General features: G+C 42.9%; 1 protein-coding gene across 1 annotated transcript; it reads left to right on the top strand.

Annotated features, from left to right (window-relative positions):
• The first annotated feature begins 1569 nt into the window (after positions 1-1569).
• Positions 1570-22774, top strand: LOC118359767 (AMP deaminase 1-like). The gene is made up of 15 exons (XM_035738474.2): positions 1570-1733; positions 9931-10096; positions 12171-12336; positions 12939-13104; positions 13222-13444; positions 15499-15628; positions 16370-16564; positions 16808-16939; positions 17026-17189; positions 17415-17541; positions 17797-17960; positions 18117-18237; positions 18353-18526; positions 18743-18853; positions 22227-22774. The coding sequence occupies exons 1-15, from the start codon at positions 1712-1714 to the stop codon at positions 22380-22382; spliced, it is 2217 nt and encodes a 738-aa protein (XP_035594367.1). The 5' UTR covers positions 1570-1711; the 3' UTR covers positions 22383-22774.
• The last annotated feature ends 396 nt before the right edge of the window (positions 22775-23170 follow it).

Below are 23170 nucleotides of genomic sequence, written 5' to 3'. Positions count from 1 at the left end.
TTGGCCTCTATCCCAGTACCATCTCAAAAGTGTACAAAAAAACCCGATGTCCTCAAAAAGCTTCCATGAGCTGCCACTCCAAACAAATTTCCAAACTCGGAGATATGTGTTAACTTGTCTTTTCAAGGTTACTCAAAATACATTTCAGAACGTTTTGTTTATTCTCAATACGTCCTTTATGTTGTAAAAGTATCTGGTCAGATTGGTTTACTTTGCTGAGCAAGTTTAAGTCCTATTAGATCAATTGTTGCGTTTTGGCACCCTTTCAGAGCATGACAGTGGGCGAAAGGAGAATATTTTATACTTCAGATTACATTATCTTTAACTCAGTGAACATTTTCTTACATGTTTTAACCCTTACCCTGTCAGGAAGTGGAGGATGTCAATTCTGCAGTGCAAGACAAGCAGGACCATTGCATGATCCACACACCCATAAAATCATGTGATCTCAAATCAAATGTATTTATAAAGCCCTTACATCATCTGATGTCACAAAGTGCTGTACAGAAACCCAGCCTAAAACCCCATACAGCAAGCAATGCAGGTGTAGAAGCACAGTGGCTAGGAAAAACTCCCTAGAAAGGCCAGAACCTAGGAAGAAACTGAAAGAGGAACCAGGCTATGAGGGGTGGCCAGTCCTATTCTGGCTGTGCCCGTTGGAGATTATAACAGAACATGGCCAAGATGTTCAAATGTTCATAGATGACCACCAGGGTCAAATAATAATAATCACAGTGGTTGTCGAGGGTGCAACAGGTCAGCATCTCAAGAGTAAATGTCAGTTGGCTTTTCATCGCCGATCATTCAGAGTATCTCTACCGCTCCTGCTTTCTCTAGAGAGTTGAAAACAGCAGGTCTGGGACAGGTAGCACGTCCAGTAAACAGGTCAGGGTGCCATAGCCGCAGACAGAACAGTTGAAACTGGAGCAGCAGCACGGCCAGGTGGACTGGGGACAGCAAGGAGTCATCAGGCCAGGTATTCCTGAGGCATGGTCCTAGGGCTCAGGTCCCCCGAGAGAGAGAAAGAAAGAAAGAAAGAACGAGAGAGAGAATTAGAGAGAGCATACTTAAATTCACACAGGACACCGTATAAGACAGGAGAAATACTCCAGATATAACAGACTGACCCTAGCCCCCCAACACAAACTACTGCAGCATAAATACTGGAGGCTGAGACAGGAGGGGTCGGGAGACACTGTGGCCCTATCTGACGATACCCCCGGATAGGGCCAAACAGGCAGGATATAACCCCACCCACTTTGCCAAAGCATAGCCCCCACACCACGAGAGGGATACTTCAACCACCAACTTACCATCCTGAAACAAGGCCGAGTATAGCCCACAAAGATCTCCGCCACGGCACAACCAAATGGGGGGCTCCAACCCGGACAGGAAGATCACGCCAGTGACTCAACCCACTCAAGTGACGCAAATGAGTATGTGCTTTTGAACTTGTAACACCAGACCCTCACCCTCTCTCCCGCTATGTGTACTTGTCAGTGAGACTTGGCATGTTAAAACTTAAAATAGAGTGGTGATGCGGAATCCTCTGTCATGCCTCCAGTGTGGGCACAGCAAGCTCTGGTTACACAGCGCAAGCACAGTTTCATATTGCATTGGAGAGGCAGAGGGCTCCACACTTCCCGCTACACCAGACCAGTAGCTGACCAGCTTTGCCAGGCCTCAGGGATCGAGTTTGTGGAAGGGAACCATGCCTAAAGTCAATATGCCAGGTGAGTCGTCTGGTGGGTGCCACTGCTGCCACAGACTGCTGCCCCACTTCCAAGCCATGCCCAGGCCTGAGATTGTTGGTAGTCCTGTCATGCAGCATTGTAGCCAGTAGAACACAGGTTTCCAGAGTGCAGTATTTTATATATGAAAATGTAGTTCTTTCGTAAATAGCCTTTATTCAAGTACAATGATTTCTCGCTCTAATCATAATCTTCCAGGGTTTATATTTATTTAAAAGCTTGTTATTAAAGGGTGACTGCACTTCCTGATTTAACCTAGTGTTTCAACAATGATCATTAAGAAATGCTAGCAAGTTCATTTTGCGTGACCTGGGTGGGCTGGGTTTGCTTATTTTTGACCATTCCATTGGTCATCCTAAGGAGAGGTCTCTGCCCACCCGGGGCACCGGGCCATGCAAAGCAAACCTGAGTTGTCTTTTAACAGAAAACCACCACACATGTAAATAGGCAAAAGGGGGAATTAATTGTTGACATAATTGTAATCCAAACCAAATCCTCAAGTAAGTCATGAAGCAGTGACTAACCATACTCCGTTTTGGACGAGACTGACTTTATAACCAAAATGATCCTATTTACACTTTGTAGTACATTTTGACACTAGTATAAATGTTTGGCTCCTATTGATGCCACATAGGCCAGTAAAGGGCAGTTGACCTTTAATGGACTACCCATATTTTATTGTGAACGTCAAACTCTAAATATGTGTTGGTAACTCAAATTTGATGGTCACTTACCTCTGCTGATTTTGTCAGAATCATTTTTCTTTCAGACAATCCATTCAGAAATGTTACTTGTAAAGATGTATACAGGATAAAAGTTCCTACTATCAATTTGACTCAATATCAGAAAGCTTTGATATGTTGACTGACTAATCCAGTCGCACCAGGTGATGAGCACAGACTAGCCAACTGTTCAGGTGATAAATTCCCATTGAGGCACTTGTTTGTCTGTCAGTACCACTCTGACGTTATAATTGGTGGGCAGAGAATTGGCTTGACAGCTTTAATACGAAGTCATTAAGGCGTAATTTGAGCCTCTACCTATGGACAAGCAATCCAAAATTACAAAATACTTCAGTGTTGGGGAGTCTTCCCAGGTCCAGTATTTCTGTTATATATAGACATGACTATATGTTACATTGAACATGGATGTGGACCAATATGCATGTGGACCACTACAGTTGAAGTCAGAAGTTTACATACACCTTAACCAAATACATTTAAACTCAGTTTTTCACAATTCCTGACATTTAATCCTTGTAAAAATTAGGATCACCACGTTATTTTAAGAATGTGAAATGTCAGAATAATAGTAGAGAGAATGATTTATTTCAGCTTTTATCTAATTCATCACATTCCCAGTGGGTCAGAAGTTTACATACACTCAATTAGTATTTGGTAGCATTGCCTTTAAATTGTTGAACTTGGGTCAAATGTTTCGGGTAGCCTTCCACAAGCTTCCCACAATAAGTTGGGTGAATTTAGGCACATTCGTCCTGACAGAGCTGGTGTAACTGAGTCAGGTTTGTAGACCTCCTTGCTTGCACAAGCTTTTTCAGTTCTGCCCACACATTTTCTATAGGATTGAGATCAGGACTTTGTGATGGCCACTCCAATACCTTGACTTTGTTGTCTTTAAGCCATTTTTGCCACAACCTATTGTATTCTTGGGGTCATTGTCCATTTGGAAGACCCATTTGTGACCAAGCTTTAACTTCCTGACTGATGTCTTGAGATGTTGCTTCAATATATCCACATCATTGTCTTTCCTCATGATGTCATCTATTTTGTGAAGTGCACAAGCCCCTCCTGCTGCAAAGCACCCCCACAACGTGATGCTGCCACCCCCATGCGTCCTGTTTGGGATGGTTTTCTTCAGCTTGCAAGCGTCCCCCTTTTTCCTCGAAACATAACGATGGTCATTTTGGCCAAACAGTTCTATTTTTGTTTCATCAGACCAGAGGACATTTATCCAAAAAGTACGATCTTTGTCCTCATGTGCAGTTGCAAACCGTAGTCTGGCTTTTTTAATGGCAGTTTTGGAGCAGTGGCTCCTTCCTTGCTGAGTGTCCTTTCAGCTTATGTCATTATAGGACTCGTTTTTATTGTGGATACATGTGTACCTGTTTCCTCCAGCATCTTCACAAGGTCCTTTGCTGTTGTTCTGAGATTGATTTGCACTTTTCACACCAAAGTACGTTCATCTATAGGAGACAGAATGCATCTCCTTCCTGAGCGGTATGACGGCTGCGTGGTCCCATGGTGTTTATACTTGCGTACTATTGTTTGTACAGATGAACGTGGTACCTTCAGGCGTTTGGGAATTGTTCCCAAGGATGAACCTGACTTGTGGAGATCTACAAAAACAATTCTGAGGTCTTGGCTGATTTCTTTTGATTTTCCCATGATGTCAATCAGAGGCACTGGTTTTGAAGGTAGGCCTTGAAATACATCCACAGGTACACCTCCAATTGACTGAAATTATGTCAATTAGCCTATCAGAAGCTTCTAAAGCCATGACATAATTTTCTGGAATTTTCCAAGCTGGTTAAAGGCACAGTCAACTTAGTGTATGTAAACTTCTGACCCACTGGAATTGTGATACAGTGAGTTATAAGTTAAATAATCTGTCTGTAAACAATTGTTGGAAAAATGACTTGTGTCATGCACAAAGTAGATGTCCTAACTGACTTGCCAAAACTATAGTTTGTTAACAAGAAATTTGTGGAGTGGTTGAAAAAAAGAGTTTTAATGATTCCAACCTAAGTGTATGTAAACTTCCGACTCAACTGTATGTGTGTGATGCCTTTTAAGCTGTGTTTAGACAAGTAGCCCATTTCTGATCTTTTTTGTTCTTAGGCTATTGTTATCCAAACATTATGTTAAACAGCTGGGTCATGTGATGTCTTCCTTGGAATACCGGTACTGAATAGAACTGTATCATCACCATCAGCACCCTGTAAGACTAACAAATTACTGAGTGTCATTCTAATCATAAGAGGGCATTGCTGCCTAACAGAAAATCTGCAGAATTGCTCCAGCAATGTATTCAAGGCATGGTCATGGCATTCCGCCAAGGTCTGGAATCCTTCCATAAGATCTCGAAGTAACTCCTTGTGTCTCCCAGTGGTGGCTCCTAGATAGGAGATGGCGTTGCGGAGCTGGTCCGAGTCTGCTGGGTCAGTCATGGCCAGTTCGTACTATCAAGGCTCAGGATAAGACCCAGATGCAGACAGTTCGACTCACAGATGTTTATTAACAAAATAGGGGTCAGGCAAATGACAGGTCAAGAGCAGGCAGAGGTCAGTAATCCAGGGCAGAGTCAGTAAGGTACAGAACAGCAGGCAGGCTCGGGGTCGGGGCAGGCAGAGGTCAGTAATCCAGGGCAGAGTCAGTAAGGTACAGAACAGCAGGCAGGCTCGGGGTCGGGGCAGGCAGAGGTCAGTAATCCAGGGCAGAGTCAGTAAGGTACAGAACAGCAGGCAGGCTCGGGGTCGGGGCAGGCAGAGGTCAGTAATCCAGGGCAGAGTCAGTAAGGTACAGAACAGCAGGCAGGCTCGGGGTCGGGGCAGGCAGAGGTCAGTAATCCACGGCAGTGTCAGAAATGTACAGAACGGCAGGCAGGCTCAGGTAGAAAGGTCAAAACTGGAAGAACTAAACTCAGCAAAAAAAAATAAACGTACTTATTACAGGACCCTTTCTTTCAAAGATAATTCATAAAATTCCAAATAACTTCACAGATCTTCATTGTAAAGGGATTAAACATTGTTTTCCATGCTTGTTCAATGAACCATAAACAATTCATGAACATGCACCTGTGGAACGGTCATTAAGACACTAATAGCTTACAGACGGTAGGCAATTAAGGTCACAGTTATGAAAACTAAAGAGGCCTTTCTACTGACTCTGAAAAACACCCTGCTCATCTGTGTGAACGTGCCTTAGGCATGCTGCAAGGAGGAATGAGGACTGCAGATGTGGTCAGGGCAATAAATTGCAATATCCATACTGCGAGACGCCTAAGACAGAGCTACAGGGAGACAGGACAGACAGCTGATTGTCCTTGCAGTGGCAGACCACGTGTAACAACACCTGCACAGGATCAGTACATCCGAACATCACACCTGCGGGACAGGTACAGGATGACAACAACAACTGCCCGAGTTACACCAGGAATGCACAACCTCCATCAGTGCTCAGACTGTCCGCAATTGGCTGAGAGATGCTGGACTGAGGGCTTGTCGGCCTGTTGTATGGCAGACATCACTGGCAGCAATGTCGCCTATGGGCACAAACCCACTATCGCTGAACCAGACAGGACAGGCAAAAAGTGCTCTTCACTGACGAGTCGCGGTTTTGTCTCAACAGGGGTGATATTCGGATTCGCGTTTATCGTCAAAGGAATGAGCGTTACACTGAGTTCTGTACTCTGGAGCAGGATCGATTTGGAGGTGGAGGGTCCGTCATGGTCTGGGGTGGTGTGTCACAGCATCATCAGACTGAGCTCGTTGTCATTGCAGGCAATCTCAATGCTGTGCATTACAGGGAAGACATCCTCTTCCGTCATGTGGTACCCTTCCTGCAGGCTCATCCTGACAGCATGACAATGCCACCAGCCATACTGCTCATTCTGTGCATGATTTCCTGCAAGACAGGAATGTCAGTGTTCTGCCATGGCCAGTGAAGAGCCCGGCTCTCAATCCCATTGAGCACGTTTGGGACCTGCTGGATTGGAGGGTGAGGGCTAGGGCCATTCTCCCCAGAAATGTCCAGGAACTTGCAGGTGCCTTGGTGGAAGAGTGGGTTAACATCTCACAGCAAGAACGGGCACATCTGGTGCAGTCCATGAGGAGGAGATGCACTGCAGTACTTAATGCAGCTGGTGGCCACACCAGATACTAACTTTTACTATTGATTTTGACCCCCCCCCCCTTTGTTCAGGGACACATTATTCCATTTATGTCCGTTACATGTCCGTGGAACTTGTTCAGTTTATGTCTTTGTTGTTGAATCTTGGTATGTTCATACAAACATGTACACGTTAAGTTTGCTGAAAATAAATGCAGTTGACAGTGAGAGGACGTTTCTTTTTTTGCTGAGTTTAGAAAACAGGGACTAGAGAGAAAAGGCGCACGGGATAAAACACGCTGGTAGACTTGACGAGACAAGACAAACTAGCAACAGACCAACAAAAAACACCGATATAAATGCACAGGGGATAATGGGGGAAATGGGTGACACCTGGGGGGAGACAAGCACAAGAGAGGTGAAAAACATTTTTTCTTCATCCAAGGATAACGTATAGAGCAGGAGTACTCAAGTACTATTTGAGAAGTTCCAGTCACACACATTTCCTAGGTGGCAAACATCTGGATGGATAATGTCAATTATCGGCGTAGTAACAGACCCCCACCTCGCCAACCCATGCAACCCCAAACTCTTCACACCCCTCTTGTTGGAGAGAAAATGTTATTGTTTTGAAGCTAATTTTCTGCAATTCTATGCATTCTTCCATGTCTAATGTGTGTTTATATGATTTTTAATTGTTTTATTTACCGGCCTATTGACCCTGTTCTGGGTCCGGATCCGGTCCGCCAGTTGAGTATTAGGGGGGTATAGAGAATAAATGAATCAAAGGTGGCCTGTCTCAGTGAGTCACTGTACATGGGAATGCATGACAGGAAACTCAACAGACACGATGCTCTTGGTTCTCCAGACTTGTTTGTGCTGTGAAGGGATGAGTAAATGTTTTCTTTCCCCCGTCCCCTGAATGTTGGAAATCTCATGGATGGTTCTACTCTTTGCATGGATCTTAGAGATACAACATTAATAATTCCATTAAGCCTACTACTGGACTAAAATGCATGCTCAATAGAGAATCTATATTAAAAGTTGGGTTTAAAGGAGAAGTTCAGTATTTTACAACTCAACGTTGGATGGTTCCTCACCCTGAAAGTAGTCTATGGGCTAGGAGATACTGTAATCCATGGTTCGGTTTTCATTAAACTACAAACTTCAGCTAACTTTAGCCAACGCTAGCTAAAACTCCATGTTAGTGATAGGGGTACATTCCATAGGGGTACATTCATAGGGGTACATTACATAGGGGTACATTCCATAGGGGTACATTCATAGGGGTACATTCATAGGGGTACATTCCATAGGGGTACATTCATAGGGGTACATTTCATAGGGGTACATTCAAAGGGGTACATTCATAGCGGTACATTCATAGGGGTACATTTATAGGGGGGTACATTCCATATGGGTACATTCCATAGGGGTACATTCATAGGGGTACATTCATAGGGGTACATTCATAGGGGTACATTCCATAGGGGTACATTCATAGGGGTACATTCATAGGGGTACATTCATAGGGGTACATTCCATAGGGATACATTCATAGGGGTACATTCATAGGGGTACATTCCATAGGGGTACATTCCATAGGGGTACATTCGTAGGGGTACATTCCATAGGGGTACATTCCATAGGGGTACATTCATAGGGGTACATTCATGCAATGTAAAAAAAAAAAGTTTTAAAAAAGAAGAAAAGGCCAAATCACCACGTCAAACTAAGTTGATTTGAAATCATTTGGCCATGGATTTTAGAACATTGAACGCATGCCTCTATCATTTTGATTTTATCTAGCATTGGCTAAATTTAACTTACGATTTGAATAGCTGGTAAAAAACAAACAAGCAAACCATAGATTACAGTTCATCTTGGCCCATATGCTACTGTCAGGGGGAGGAACCTAAACATCGAAACATTAGAAATGAACCAGTGTCTGACTGACCACTATTTTAGAACCATGACATACTGTTTTGCAATAACCTTAATTTAAACGTAACATGTTCCCTAAAAATCGTGATTCATATTCTACCAAAAACAATGGCCTTACTTCTGTAAGTAATTTCATGCTTGTTAATTCATGTTTAACCTCGATAAACATCCATTGCCACTTTAGTTGATTTTGTTGTGTCTTTTCAGTCATGTTGTGATTCATTGTTAGTATTTCATCAACACATTCATGAGTTAACTCAATTGACTATCATGTTCATTATCTCATGCTGAATCCTTGGATGTTTACATGTTGCATCTCAAAATGGGAAAAGGGTTTTCCGTCGTTTGATCAAATAAAACAGACCAGGGAAGGGTGTCTCATTCATTTTAATGTGTATTAACATTATCTAACTCATTCATTTAATCCGTAACCTGACTTTTATTTTGTTTCATTGGTTGCCTTTTGGTTTATCCTCTTCTCTCCTGCTGTGGAATGGAGTATCAGGTCAAAGTAAGTATGAAGGGTGAGAAGAAGACAGCAATCCTAGAGTAGCCTGACCCTGCGTCTATGTCCCACCATTGAAATGTGTGACTGCCAACATTCATTTACTCACTTATTTGTCATAGAATAGAGTTTGCAGTGGATGCTAGACAAATTAATAAGTCAATAAATGTATCAGTCTGATGGCGCATGAGGTTTCTGGGCCTTGTTGAGTCCAGAGATACTCTGACTCCATGAACAAGATAGGCCAAGAGTTTCTGCAGTTGTGTAGTATCACAGCCTCTTTTGTCTTGTTTGGCTCTAGAAGGCTGTTTTGTTTGTACTGTAGATATTGGATGTATCAGTAGAGCAAGCCTTTGAGTGTTTATGTGAGTCGTCGGGCCCTATTGTTTGTGCTGGATTACTGTAGCTCTGTGTGCATGGAACCTTGTGTTACCAGTCCAAGCTAGTGATCAGAGCTGTGTGAGTTGACGTTGGACCAAGTTCTGCTTGGTCTTATACACACACAAAGCATGCGCTGCTGGAGAGTGTTTTCAACTGCAGTAAGGTATGTCTAATGTTTCCCTCTGTGGTACTACCTTGTTGTTTACAAGATCATTTCAACCAATAATTTAAATCATGATGGATTTGACCATCCTAGCTTTCTTGATCATTCACACCTGTTGTATCTATGCTGTTGATAGCTTGTTTCATGTTCAGTGCTTGTTTCAGGTCAGCGCTCCATGTTGTCCATTTCATTGCATCATGTCCTGTGTAGTACACTTAAAAGCTTTTGGGAAACAAAATGTGATGTGGCATATGACATAAGAAAAGTGCACACTTAGTAACTTGCTATTACCTTACAGAAAAATGGGGTGGGTAACACGTTTGTAAATGTTTCTGCCAGAGACCGATGAGCACATGCGTGCCTTTGCAGAGGAAGTCTTTGCATCGGAGACCAAAGGTGAGGGCGTCCGCGATGAGATTTCCTTGTTTGAAGAGCAAGATGACTGTCCCATCCTTAAACAGGAAATGGCCTACCACCTGCAGACTGAAGAAGATACTGAGAAACGGTGGGTATTAGCAGAGAGGAAGATGTGAAATAGAGGGTTTACTCCTGATATAAGTGGACGCACATGGCATTTCATCAACTTATATACACTACCGTTCAAAAGTTTGTCCTTGTTATAGAAAGAAAAGCACATTTTTTGTCCATTAAAATAACAGTGTAGACATTGTTAATGTTTTAAATGACTGTTGTAGCTGGAAACGACAGATTTTTTAAATGGAATATCTACATAGGCATACAGAGGCCCGTTACTTTTGCAATTATGTTAGCACAACTGAAAACTGTTGTTCTGATTAAAGAAGCAATAAAACTGGCCTTCTTTAGACTAGTTGAGCATCTGGAGCCTCATCATTTGTGGGTTCAATTATTGGCTTGAAATGGCCAGAAACAAAGAACTTTCTTCTGAAATTCGTCAGTCTTTTCTTGAACTGAGAAATGAAGGCTATTCGATGTGAGAAATTGCCAAGAAACTGAAGATCTCGTACAATGCTGTGTACTACTCCCTTCTCAGAACAGCGTAAACTGGCCCTAACCAGAATAGAAAGAGGAGTGGGAGGCCCCGGTGCATAACTGAGCAAGAGCACAAGTACATTCGAGTGTCTAGTTTGATAAAGGGCTGTTCTGTGAAGGGAGTAGTACACAGCGTTGTACAGGATCATCAGTTTCTTGTAGATTTCTCTCATGGAATAGCCTTCATTTCTGTGGTAAACACAGGCTTAGATCTTATACGTTTTGTTCTATGATCATCTTCATCAGATAACGTAACTTTTTGTGAATTTTGAAGCATGTACGTAATTGTGAAAAGCACGTAAAGCACAAAGGCTTCATAATTCATAAAGGTCATTGTAACTGACTTATATTAAAGGACAAAACTTATAAGATTTCCTAAGCCTGTGTTAACCTCGGCGTTTATCTCAAAAACCATAGGAATGGCTGAACCATAGAGGTAACTGGTTTCTGTTTTTTAGGACTACAACAAGCTCTATGTCGCGCTTGAATGGTGATGAACAAATTCAATTCAGTCAGTCGTTCTAATGACATTAGCTACCGCCAGCGACATGATACAAATGCCCAGTGGGAAGCACTTAGAAAACAGACCTTTGCACTGGTCATTCGCACCAGCTTGTCGTTACGTTAGCTAATCAAATCAAACTTTATTTGTCACATGTGCAGAGTACAGCAAGTGTAAACCTTACTTTGAAATGCTTACTTACAAGCCCTTAACCAACAGTGCAGTCCAAGAAGAGTTAAGAAAATATTTACCAAACTAAAGTAAAAAGTAACGCAATAACAAAGCTATTTACAGGGGGTACCGAGTCAGTGTGCTGGGGTACAGGTTAGTTGAGGTAATTAGTACATGTAGGTTGGAGTGTCAATGTAGCAGCAGTGTACAAAACCAATGGAGAGGGGGTGTCAAATTAAATAGTCAGGTGGCCATTTTATTAATTGTTCAGCAGGCTCATGGCTTGGGGGTAGAAGCTGTTAAGGAGCCTTTTGGTCCTGGACTTGGCGCTCCAGTACCGCTTGCAATGCGGTAGCAGAGAGAACAGTCTACGACTTTGGTGACTGGAGTCTCTGACTATTTTATTGGCTTTCCTCTGACACTGCCTATTATATAGGTCCTGGATGGCAGGAAGCTTGGCCCCAGTGATGTACTGGGCTGTAGCACCTTACGGTCAGATCCCGAGCAGTTGCCATACCAGGCAGTGATGCAACCGTTCACGATGCACTTGATGGTGCAGCTGTAGAACTTTTAATTGGCATGTCACGGTGATATCCAGATGGTGACCAATACAAGTTATTTCTCCCTCGCCGATTGAACTAAATATCACTTTATATTAGCAGTTTTATCTAGCGCCATGCTGCTGTTGTTGCCAAGCCAGCTAACCAGCATAAGCTAACTAGCTGGGATGGGCTCATCAGGACGACGGTATGACTGACTGAACCGAATCCATTCGTCTCAGCTGGGTGACATATGTCATCAATTTGGGTGTACCAGGCATGTCCATATAGTCTCGCCCTTTACCTTATCACTAAATCCACTCTTTGTCTGTCGCACCTCCCCTGTCGCTCGGCAGTAAGAAGAGACTACAAAAGTGTCGCACCATGACTTTGCCACAGTCCATGAGTGACCAGGCCAGGAAGGTGCTGGCACCTGTGGCGGAGGTGTTGATGGACACCCCAACCTACCTAGAAGTGCCTGACTTCCAGAGAGTGGCCATCATTGGAGACTACGCCTCTGGGGTATTATATCTTAGCTATGTAGCCTATGTTTCTCTCTTATCCAGGTTAGACTTATTGAGATCAAATCCCCTTTGCAAGAGAGACCTGGTCCAACAGGATGGACCCGCTCATAAACGCATACATAACACACTATCTATGCTGCCTCCTCCCTCTCCCCCTCAAAAAGCAGCAAATGTCTTGTGGCTCGGGTGTGAACTTGACGACTATGGCTAGTATGTGTCTCTGGGTCTGGGTCATTAACCTCTTGTAGGGAAGCCTCCTCAAGGAATAGATCCCTCTACACTGGAGACTAGGAGCCAACAGCAGATGCCTGGGTTTAAGTTTAAAAAATGTCTCTGACATTTACAGAGAGAAATCATAAGGAGGATGTGGGGCCTGCTTATCAAACTGTTCACTTTCCCCTCTGCCAACTTAAGCATTACTACCTAACCCACTTATGAATATTATCAAATTATTTGGTCCCATTGTAAACTGACAACTTGCTGACAATTATCCGTTTGTGTTAGATCAGTGATTACTTCAAGGGATGGAAGGATGCATTTTTTTTATTTTTAAGTATGGGAACAGGGCACTTATTCCATCATTCCCCTCGCTACTCATAGGTGACCATGGATGACTTTGAGCTTTCCTGTAAGGGTGTGTACCGTGCTCTGACCATCAGAGAGAAGTACATGAGGCTGGCCTACCAGCGCTTCCCCCTCACCACATCCCAGTACCTGAGGGACATTGAGGGAGAGCCCTTTAAGCCTGAACACTCCGTGCAACCAGGTAAGGGAATAGGCTGGCAAGTGTGAATGTAAATGTCTGGGGTATGCATGCAGTAGTTTCTCGTGACAGATGATTACTGACAAGAAAGTATCTAACAGCTACCATTTTGTTTGCCAGTCTTCACATCCCCACCCAAGGAGGGTGAGGACCCCTTCAACACCAAGTGCCTGCCCGAAAACCTGAGCTGGGTAGCGCGTATGAAGGACGGTGTCATCTACGTATACAAAGACGCAGCAGAGGCCGACCAACACAAACCCATCGAGAACATGCCCGCCCCCCACTACGAAACCTTCATCGACGACATGAACTTCCTCATTGCTCTGATTGCACAGGGCCCAACGTGAGTTTTACTGCACAATGAGAGGTCAACTCAAACCTAATCTCATTACAAGACACTTCCGGCCAAATGCGAAGAGTCTGGTGGACCAAAGCGGAAAACTTGGCCTTGGATAGCCAATACAGAACTTAATCGATGAGGTTTAACAGCGGTTGGCATCCAATACATTTTGCATTACCGCCACCTACTAGACTGGAGTACAACTCCCTTATACTTTGCTTGAAAGAATAAATAAATAAACAAGTACCCTACCATCTAACACTACACTACAAATAATACAAAAGGACACCACACTTCTCTACTATTTAAATCTATTAAGACCTACCTCAGGCCAACAACCTGAAAGGATGGGACACCAACACTTAACACACCCTGTAACTCTTCTGATGTCAAGTCTCGCACACCCAAATACCTCTCTGCAGCTGCCACCACAACCTCAGCTTTCTGTGACTTATGTTCCATTCCTGCAGGACAGTTGATAACCATTGCTGTAAATGCAAAAAATCCATTCTTACGGAATAATATATATCACTTGTTGTCCTATCCTTCTGTACTGGTACAGATCTACTACTCACACCACTCCTCCTAGGATCCCTCCTCTTTGACCCATCTTCCTCTACTTTCTTCACTGCCTCAGCATATGACAACTTCTGCATTACTCTAACCCTGGAAACCTCAACCTGCCTCTCTCACACAGGACATTTCTGACCCCCACCCCCATGGGCACCCCTACAATTAACACATACCACTACTTTCCCCAATGCTATACATTCCTTTGTCTCATGCCCTTCTGCACACTTCTCACACCTAGGAACCTCCCTCCTACACACTGCTGCCACATGCCCATAAGCTTGACACCTGTAACAACGTAATGTATTCAGCACAAAGGTTCGTACAGGATAACTTATACAGTGGGGCAAAAAAGTATTTAGTCAGCCACCAATTGTGCAAGTTCTTCCACTTAAAAAGATGAGAGAGGCCTGTAAAATTTTCATCATAGGTACACTTCAACTATGACAGACACAATTAGAAAAAAAATCTAGAAAATCACATTGTAGGATTTTTTTATGAATTTATTTGCAAATTATGGTGGAAAATAAGTATTTGGTCACCTACAAACAAGCGAGATTTCTGGCTCTCACAGACCTGTAACTTCTTCTTTAAGAGGCTCCTCTGTCCTCCACTCGTTACCTGTATTAATGGCAGGTCACACCCATTGAATTCTGTTGTCATTCCCACTAAGCTAACTTTTAAATGTTGATGTTTTTACATTTTTAGTCATTTAGCAGACGTGCTTATCCAGAGCGACTTTGAGTGCATACATTTTCCTATTTGTTCATACGAGGCCCCCATGGGAGTCAAACCCACAACCCTGGCGTTGCAAGTGCCATGCTCTACCGACTGAGCTCATGGGACAATGTCCTATGCTTATCTGCACTTAGTCCAAGAATGTACGCTTAAGGAATGTAGGCGAGCCTACCGTTACTCCTTAATAAGGTCCTAACTCCATAAAGGTGTGTAGTAATTGTTTTTTTGAAAATGATTTCTCGCTGATATCAAAGATATGTTCCACAAGCTATGCGTGTTCATGTTCAGACAGAGCATCGAGCATTTTAACACATAAGTCTCCCTAGAAGAGGATACCTTCATCAATAGACACTAAAGGTAGTTAGCATCTATGAATTTGGTAATATGTGCTGTGTGCAATAACCTGGGAGCGAGGTTAACTCCAACCCAGCAGAGTCACAGTAGTGTGTATGTGGTGGCTTTTGATCCAACCCTGCTTAAACACTTGCATCAAGTGAGCTAGGCTGCGTTTACACAGGCAGACCATTTCTGATCTTTTTTTTCTTTCCACTAATTGGTCTTTTGACAAATCAGATCAGCTTTTGCCAATAATTGGGCAAAAGATTAGAATTGGGCTACCTGTATAAATGCAGCCTTAGGGCTGGTCTGGAACAAATAATCCAACATATGGACTACATATCACACCATGAAATGCCTAACAACTTTACAAGATCCACATTACATTTTTGTCTGTCTTTCCTGGGTGGCAGTAAGACATACAGTCACCGTCGTCTGAAGTTCCTCATGTCCAAGTTCAACGTGCATGAGATGCTGAACGAGATGGAGGAGATGAAGGAGCTGAAGCTGAACCCCCATAGGGACTTCTACAACTGCAGGAAGGTAGACAGCTGCCACCTTACAAAACATATTAGTATTGGCCTAGCGTATTAAACCTAAGACCTCTTGGTGTAATGGTTAAGGTGCTGGCTTAACACACATGCACAACCAGACATTGATTTATTGATCAGAAATTACAGAACAATTACTATGATTTTCTGCCTGTAGCAACAATAGTGGATAATGCTGAAAATACCAGTAAAAGCAGGTTTTGGCTAGGTAGTATACAGTTTGTCAGAGTGTACTTTTTGTAGCCGGTTAGGAGAATTAGATTAAAGTTAGGAAAATCACATTTTTGGCATTTTTGGCATCAATTTGACATAAGCTGTATCCTCCCTAGTCATGAACGTAAAAGCACAGTGCCTCCATTTCTGCACCTAAAAGTAAGGCCCTAGACATGGTCAATCACAGAGCACATTCAACACTGAAAAGAACTGCCTGTAACAGGGAAATATTCACCCTGTTTACACCAGTTTCATTTCATTGATAAAAATGACAGCAATAACAAAATTACAAAAAAGACCGTTCAACAGATATCTTATATTTGTGAATGCAAAAGACGTCTATGGGCTTTAGAGTAGGCTACTTTAACTTCCCACAACCTGGGTGCGACTTCCGCTTCTGCTCGCAAATAGCAAATGTTGTGTGCTCTGCTCCCCCTGTTGTTCAAGCAGGGTCAGTACACCACAAAGAGAACTCATAATAACTATTTTTTTCTCATAACTCCTGTGTGTGCTGTTGTAGGTAGACACCCACATCCATGCAGCTGCCTGCATGAACCAGAAGCACCTCCTGCGCTTCATCAAGAAGTCATACAGGGTGGACGCTGACCGTGTAGTGCAAAATATTAAGGGCAAAGATGTGACCATGAAGGAACTGTTTGCCAACCTCAACCTACATCCCTATGATCTCACTGTCGATTCCCTGGATGTGCACGCTGTGAGTCCTACCTCTAGCTAGTGTAGCGTTCAAAGGGGAAATGCAGTCCTGTGGCCAAAGTGAAAGTGTGATACGACCTCCTGTGTAATAAAGTTCCAGACCTCTTGGCAGAAGCTGTAGATTGCTTATATAGTCAAATCCATATAGTGAAACAATATGCAGCTTTGATATTTGTATTATTTTTCCATTGCCAGTGTGTACATTCCCTGGTCTTACATGCTTCTCTCACCCTCTTCTCTCAAGGGCAGACAAACCTTTCAGCGTTTTGACAAGTTCAATGCCAAGTACAACCCTGTGGGAGCCAGTGAGCTGCGTGACCTGTACATGAAAACAGAGAACCACATCGACGGAGAGTACTTTGCCAGGATCATTAAGGTTAGACTGCTATGGCTGAGTTAGTATCCCTTTTATAAACACTGCTTAATTACAATCAGCTAATTCTCCATTTTATTCGCACCCAGGAAGTGGCATCTGACCTGGAGGATGCCAGGTACCAATATGCCGAGCCCCGTCTTTCCATCTATGGCTGTAATCCTAACGAGTGGATCAAGCTCTCCGGCTGGTTCAACAAGCATAGAGTCTTCTCCCCTCAACTCAAGTGGATGATTCAAGTGCCCAGGATCTAGTAAGTTCTATCCCTCTGTTCATCAGTGAATGTACCCTTTTTACCATTATATTCTTCAGGAAGTGTTAGAAATACTTGTTTATGAGCGTCATGTTGGCACTCAAAGTAAAAAACAAAACCTGAACAGAATATATTTTTAAACGGCTCTCTAATTAATGATATTCGTGCATTTCGAATAATGTCTGACTAACTTCTAACTGCTCATGCTCTGTACTTCCACCTCAGTGACATCTTTAGAGGCAGGAACTTTGTGCCCCACTTTGGAAAGATGCTGGAGAACATCTTCATGCCTATTTTCCAGGCCACCATCGAACCCCACGCCAACCCTGAGCTCAGCATCTTCCTCAAGCATGTGAGTGAGACTGGCATGAGAGACCAGGGATAAAGGAGGTTTACATTTTTTATTTATAATTTCAAGGGGTATTTCACTCGAATGTCCTAATTCATGATTGTTTTCCAGCCTTGATGGAAATGTTTTCAGAAGGGAGAAATTAGATTTTTTAAATTTGACATTTTCAATCACTTTATAAAAAGAAAGATTGGTATGTCGAAAATGCATTGAATATCAAGGCAATCTCTTAATTCTCCATCTTTCTCTGTTCTGTAGGTGACAGGTTTCGACAGTGTGGATGACGAGTCCAAGCACAGTGGTCACATGTTCTGCACCAAGAGCCCCAAGCCAGAGGAGTGGGACATTGTCAAGAACCCCTCCTACAGCTACTACATCTACTACATGTATGCCAATATCACTATGATCAACCAGCTACGCAAGTGAGTATCACATGTCAAATCACAATCCACATGTCCTTCAAGAAATTGTTTCAGAAAAAGTACAAATCAAACATGATACACCCGTGTCATTATCAGTGTCTTAGAGTGCATGACCATCATTCTGTCTCTGAGTCTGTGTTTATGTTTGCTTCCTAGAGCTAGGGGAATGAACACCTTCCAGTTCAGGCCCCACTGTGGAGAGGCTGGAGCCGTCACCCATCTGCTGGCCTCCTTCATGACCGCTGACAACATCTCTCATGGCCTCAATCTCAAGAAGGTTAGTAACCTCTCCAAACAAAATAGCCTTCTCTCTTTGGCACCATCAACACATGACACAACTAACTCCTACGGTCTTAATGTTGATGTTTGTATTTAACACTCCCACCCAACAGAGCCCCGTGTTGCAGTACCTCTACTTCCTGGCCCAGATTCCCATTGCCATGTCTCCACTCAGCAACAACAGTCTCTTCCTGGAGTATGCCAAGAATCCTGTTCTGGAGTTCCTCAAGAAGGGCCTGATCATCTCCCTGTCCACTGATGACCCTATGCAGTTCCACTACACCAAGGTGAGGCCAAATTGGGTTCCCGTCCGGTACTGTCTGTGTTGTGTAGGATATGTATGTTTGGGGCTCTCTTGGTTCATGTTGGTGCATTACGTGCCAATCAACTGACCTAGGGTGCCGTTCATTGGTTTAACCTTTAAGTTCAAAATGGCAATGGTTGATAGAGAGTAAGCAAGATGCCCAGCTCACCAGCTCACTCTGCTCTGACTGTGTCCTCAGGAGCCCCTGATGGAGGAGTACGCCATTGCAGCCCAGGTGTTCAAGCTCAGCACCTGTGACATGTGTGAGATCTCCAGGAATAGTGTGCTGCAGAGTGGCCTGTCTAATGAGGTAAAAAACCCAACAGACGACAAACAGGATAAACAATACACTGCCTCAGAGACCCACAATTTATCCACACTGTGGCCTGAATTGTCAGTATATACATATACAGTTGAAGTCGGAAGTTTACATACACTTAGGTTGGAGTCATTAAAACTTGTTTATCAACCACAACCACTAACAAACTATAGTTTTGACAAGTCGGTTAGGACATCTACTTTGTGCATGACACGAGTCATTTTTCCAACAATTGTTTACAGACAGATTATTTCACTTATAATTCACTATATCACAATTCCAGTGGGTCAGAAGCTTACATACACTAAGTTGATTGTGCTTAGTGTCAAGGCTTTAGAAGCTTCTGATAGGCTAATTGACATAATTTGAGTCAATTGGAGGTGTACTTGTGGATGTATTTCAAGGCTTACCTTGAAACTCAGTGCCTCTTTGCTTGACATCATGGGAAAATCAAAAGAAATCAGCCAAGACCTCAGAATAAAAATTGTAGACCTCCACAAATCAGTTTCTAAACGGCTGAAGGTACCACATTCATCTGTACAAACAATAGTACGCAAGTATAAACACCATGGGTCCACGCAACCGTCATACTGCACAGGAAGGAGATGCGTTCTTTCTCCTAGAGATGAACGTACTTTGGTGCGAAAAGTGCAAATCAATCCCAGAACAACAGCAAAGGACCCTGTGAAGATGCTGGAGGAAACAGGTACAAATGTATCTATATCCACAGTAAAACGAGTCCGATATCGACATCACCAAAAACACTCACAAAATCACCGCCTGGTACGGCAACTGCTCCGCCCATAACCGTAAGGCTCTCCAGAGGGTAGTGACGTCTGTACAACGCATCACCAGGGGCAAACTACCTGCCCTCCAGGACACCTACACCACCCAATGTCACAGGAAGGCCAAAATGATCATCAAGGACAACAACCACCCAAGCCACTGCCTGTTCACCCCGTTATCATCCAGAAGGCGAGGTCAGTACAGGTGCATCAAAGCTGGGACCGAGAGACTGAAAAACAGCGTCTATCTCAAGGCCATCAGACTGTTATACAGCCATCACTACCATTGAGTGGCTGCTGCCAACATACTGACTCCACTACAGCCACTGGAAAAATGGATGTAATAAATGTATCACTAGCCACTTTAAACAATGACACTTCATATAATGTTTACATACCCTACATTACTCATTTCATATGTATATACTGTACTCTATACCATCTACTGCATCTTGCCTATGCCGTTCTATACCATCACTCATTCATATATTTTTTTAATGTACATATTCTTATTCATTCCTTTACACTTATGTGTTTAATGTAATTGTTGTGAAATTGTTTGGTTAGATTACTAGTTGGAAATTACTGAATTGTCAGAACTAGATGCACAAGCATTTTGCTACACTCGCATTAACATCTGCTAACTATGTGTATGTGAAAAATAAAGTTTGATTTGATTTGACAGGCCGAAAAGGCCGCTCAGCAAGGAAGAAACCACTGCTCCAAAACTGCCATAAAAAAGACAGATTACAGTATGCAACTGCACATGGGCACAAAGATCGTACTTTTTGGAGAAATGTCCTCTGGTCTGATGATACAAAATAGAACTGTTTGGCCATAATGACCATCGTTATGTTTGGAGGAAAAAGGGGGAGGCTTGCAAGCCGAAGACACCATCCCAACCGTGAAGCACGGGGGTGGCAGCATCATGTTTTGGGGGTGCTTTGCTGCAGGAGGGACTGGTGCACTTCACAAAATAGATGGCATCATGAGGTGGGAAAAGTATGTGGATATATTTGAAGCAACATCTCAAGACACCAGCCAGGAAGTTAAAGCTTGGTCTCAAATGGGTCTTCCAAATGGACAATGACCCCAAGCATACTTCCAAAGTTGTGGCAAAATGGCTTAAGTACAACAAAGTAAAGGTATTGGAGTGGCCATCACAAAGCCCTGACCTCAATCCCGTAGAAATTTGGTGGCAGAACTGAAAAAGTGTGTGCGAGCAAGGAGGCCTACAAACCTGACTCAGTTACACCAGCTCTGTCAGGAGGAATGGGCAAAAATTCACTCATTATTGTGGGAAGCTTGTGGAAGGCTACCCGAAACGTTTGACCCAAGTTAAATAATTTAAAGGCAATGCTACCAAATACTAATTGAGTGTAACTTCTGATCCACTGGGAATGTGATCAAATAAATAAAAGCTTAAATAAATCATTCTCTCTACTATTATTCTGACTTCTGTTGGTGTTATCATACTGGAGAGGGAATGCAAAACAACGACGCTGGACAGAGTGGATTTCAGTTGTAACAAAAGGCAGTTTATTTAGTCAAAAGATATCTTGTCCTGCATTTTTACGTGCACGGACCTTATTCATATAACTCAGTAGGGAGTCAGGTGAAAAAGGGAACTAAACAGAGGTTACAGTAGTTTTTATACATTGAATAATGTAGGTAGAGTCTTGTCGTGTCGCCTTCTGAATGGTCCCGAAGGGTTGGTGGCGGACCTGCTCTAGCCAGAGTAGGAGCCCCATTGGTGCACAGCAGAGTCCTCTGCTCTGGGCACCTGACCAGTAGAGGGGGGAGTGAAGTGTGTGTGTTCGTGTGATGGAATGTCTGTGTGTCCCGGGGTCGTAAGCGTAGCCTAGTGGTTAGAGTGTTGGACTAGTAACCAGAAGGTTGTGAGTTCAAACCCCCGAGCTGACAAGGTACAAATCTGTCGTTCTGCCCCTGAATAGGCAGTTAACCCACTGTTCCCAGGCCGTCATTGAAAATAAGAATATGTTCTTAACTGACTTGCCTGGTTAAATAAAGGTAAAATTTTAAAAAATAAGGAGAACTGAGAAGGGCATTTGGTGGCTGGCTGTGTGTGTTGGTTCCTGTTTTAGCAGGGGTACGTGCAATGACTTGAGTCAGGCGGATTAGTTTGGCGCTCATGGGGTGTGTTGTGCAATCTTTAATCCTATGGTCACAAACAGGCTCTTAAAGCAGCCTGAGTGTGCTTGATATATGAGCTATGTGTATGAATATTTATATATATATATATGACAAATTTCACATTCTTAGAATAAAGTGGTGATCCTAACTGACCTAAGACAGGGAATTTTTACTAGGATTAAACGTCAGAATTGTGAAAAACTGAGTTTAAATTAATTTGGCTAAGGTGTATGTAAACGTCCGACTTCAACTGTAAATATTTTTTTACCAAGACATGCCATGATTCATGGTTAATTTCAGGCTTTTCAAGCATTTTGTTACGTTACAATACACAATAAAGCAATGTGTTGGATTACACAACACTGTCGTAGTCTGCCATGGCTAAATTTCCTCTGAACCTTGTTGCCTTGGGTTTTTATCTACAGGAGAAGACTCACTTTCTGGGTGCCGACTATCTGAAGGAGGGCCCTGAGGGCAACGACATCCGCAAGACCAATGTGGCCCAGATCCGTATGGCCTATCGCTACGAGACACTGTGCTATGAGCTCAACCTCATCAAGGAGGGTCTGAAGACTGACTGATAAATCTTAGATATTATGTTTTATGTTGACAGCTCCTGCTAAATGTATCGATTCTTTAAGACAAACCCTTATTGTGAACTAGTGTTCTCTCCATGGCAAACCACATGGTCTATTTATTAGAATGGGTCGTGTGCTTTTAGTGTTATCTCGTGGCTATGTTCAACTCCGTTAAATTTAACATATGTTTAATTTAACATAAATGTAACATAAGTGTTGCATATGTAGTGATCATCCTGTATGATGTATTCCATCTTTTCATTTAATTGGTTTCACTGGTCTTTTACTTGTTTGTGTGAAAACACATTTCATGCTTAATGTGCCATATTGTGGGATGACACAATTACAATAAGGATTTAAAACAAATAAATAAAATGTCAAATGGTTTCATTTGATTTCTGTATGAATCTCTTTTGTCAAACCAAACCATGACTGAATTGATTTGCTTAAATTGATACCTTGCCCCGTCAATTGCTTATTTCAGAGGGGATACAAATGACATATTCCTGTGATTGTGTCAATCTGCCTCCTCCATCCAGTCGTCGATGATGGTGACGTTTTAGCTCCCAGGATCAATATGGAGCCCCCTAAAAACTCTCACTTGGTTCGAGTTGTGCCACTAGCTAATTTTTTGGTGCCTGCTTATTCCTTGCTGTCCAAGATTGGTGGATGGTAGTTGGAAGAAAACATATTTTTTTGGTCTAAAATAAGACATTTTGGTGATACAGTAGTTAGCTATTTCTAGCTTTAGCGGCGAATCAGCTAACTAGGACTAGTGTGTGGCTAACTGG

Source organism: Oncorhynchus keta, chromosome 27, assembly GCF_023373465.1.
Source record: "Oncorhynchus keta strain PuntledgeMale-10-30-2019 chromosome 27, Oket_V2, whole genome shotgun sequence".
NCBI classification, from domain to species: Eukaryota; Metazoa; Chordata; class Actinopteri; order Salmoniformes; family Salmonidae; genus Oncorhynchus; species Oncorhynchus keta.
Note: the sequence above shows the minus strand (reverse complement) of the source record. Positions and strands in the feature narration are given on the sequence as shown.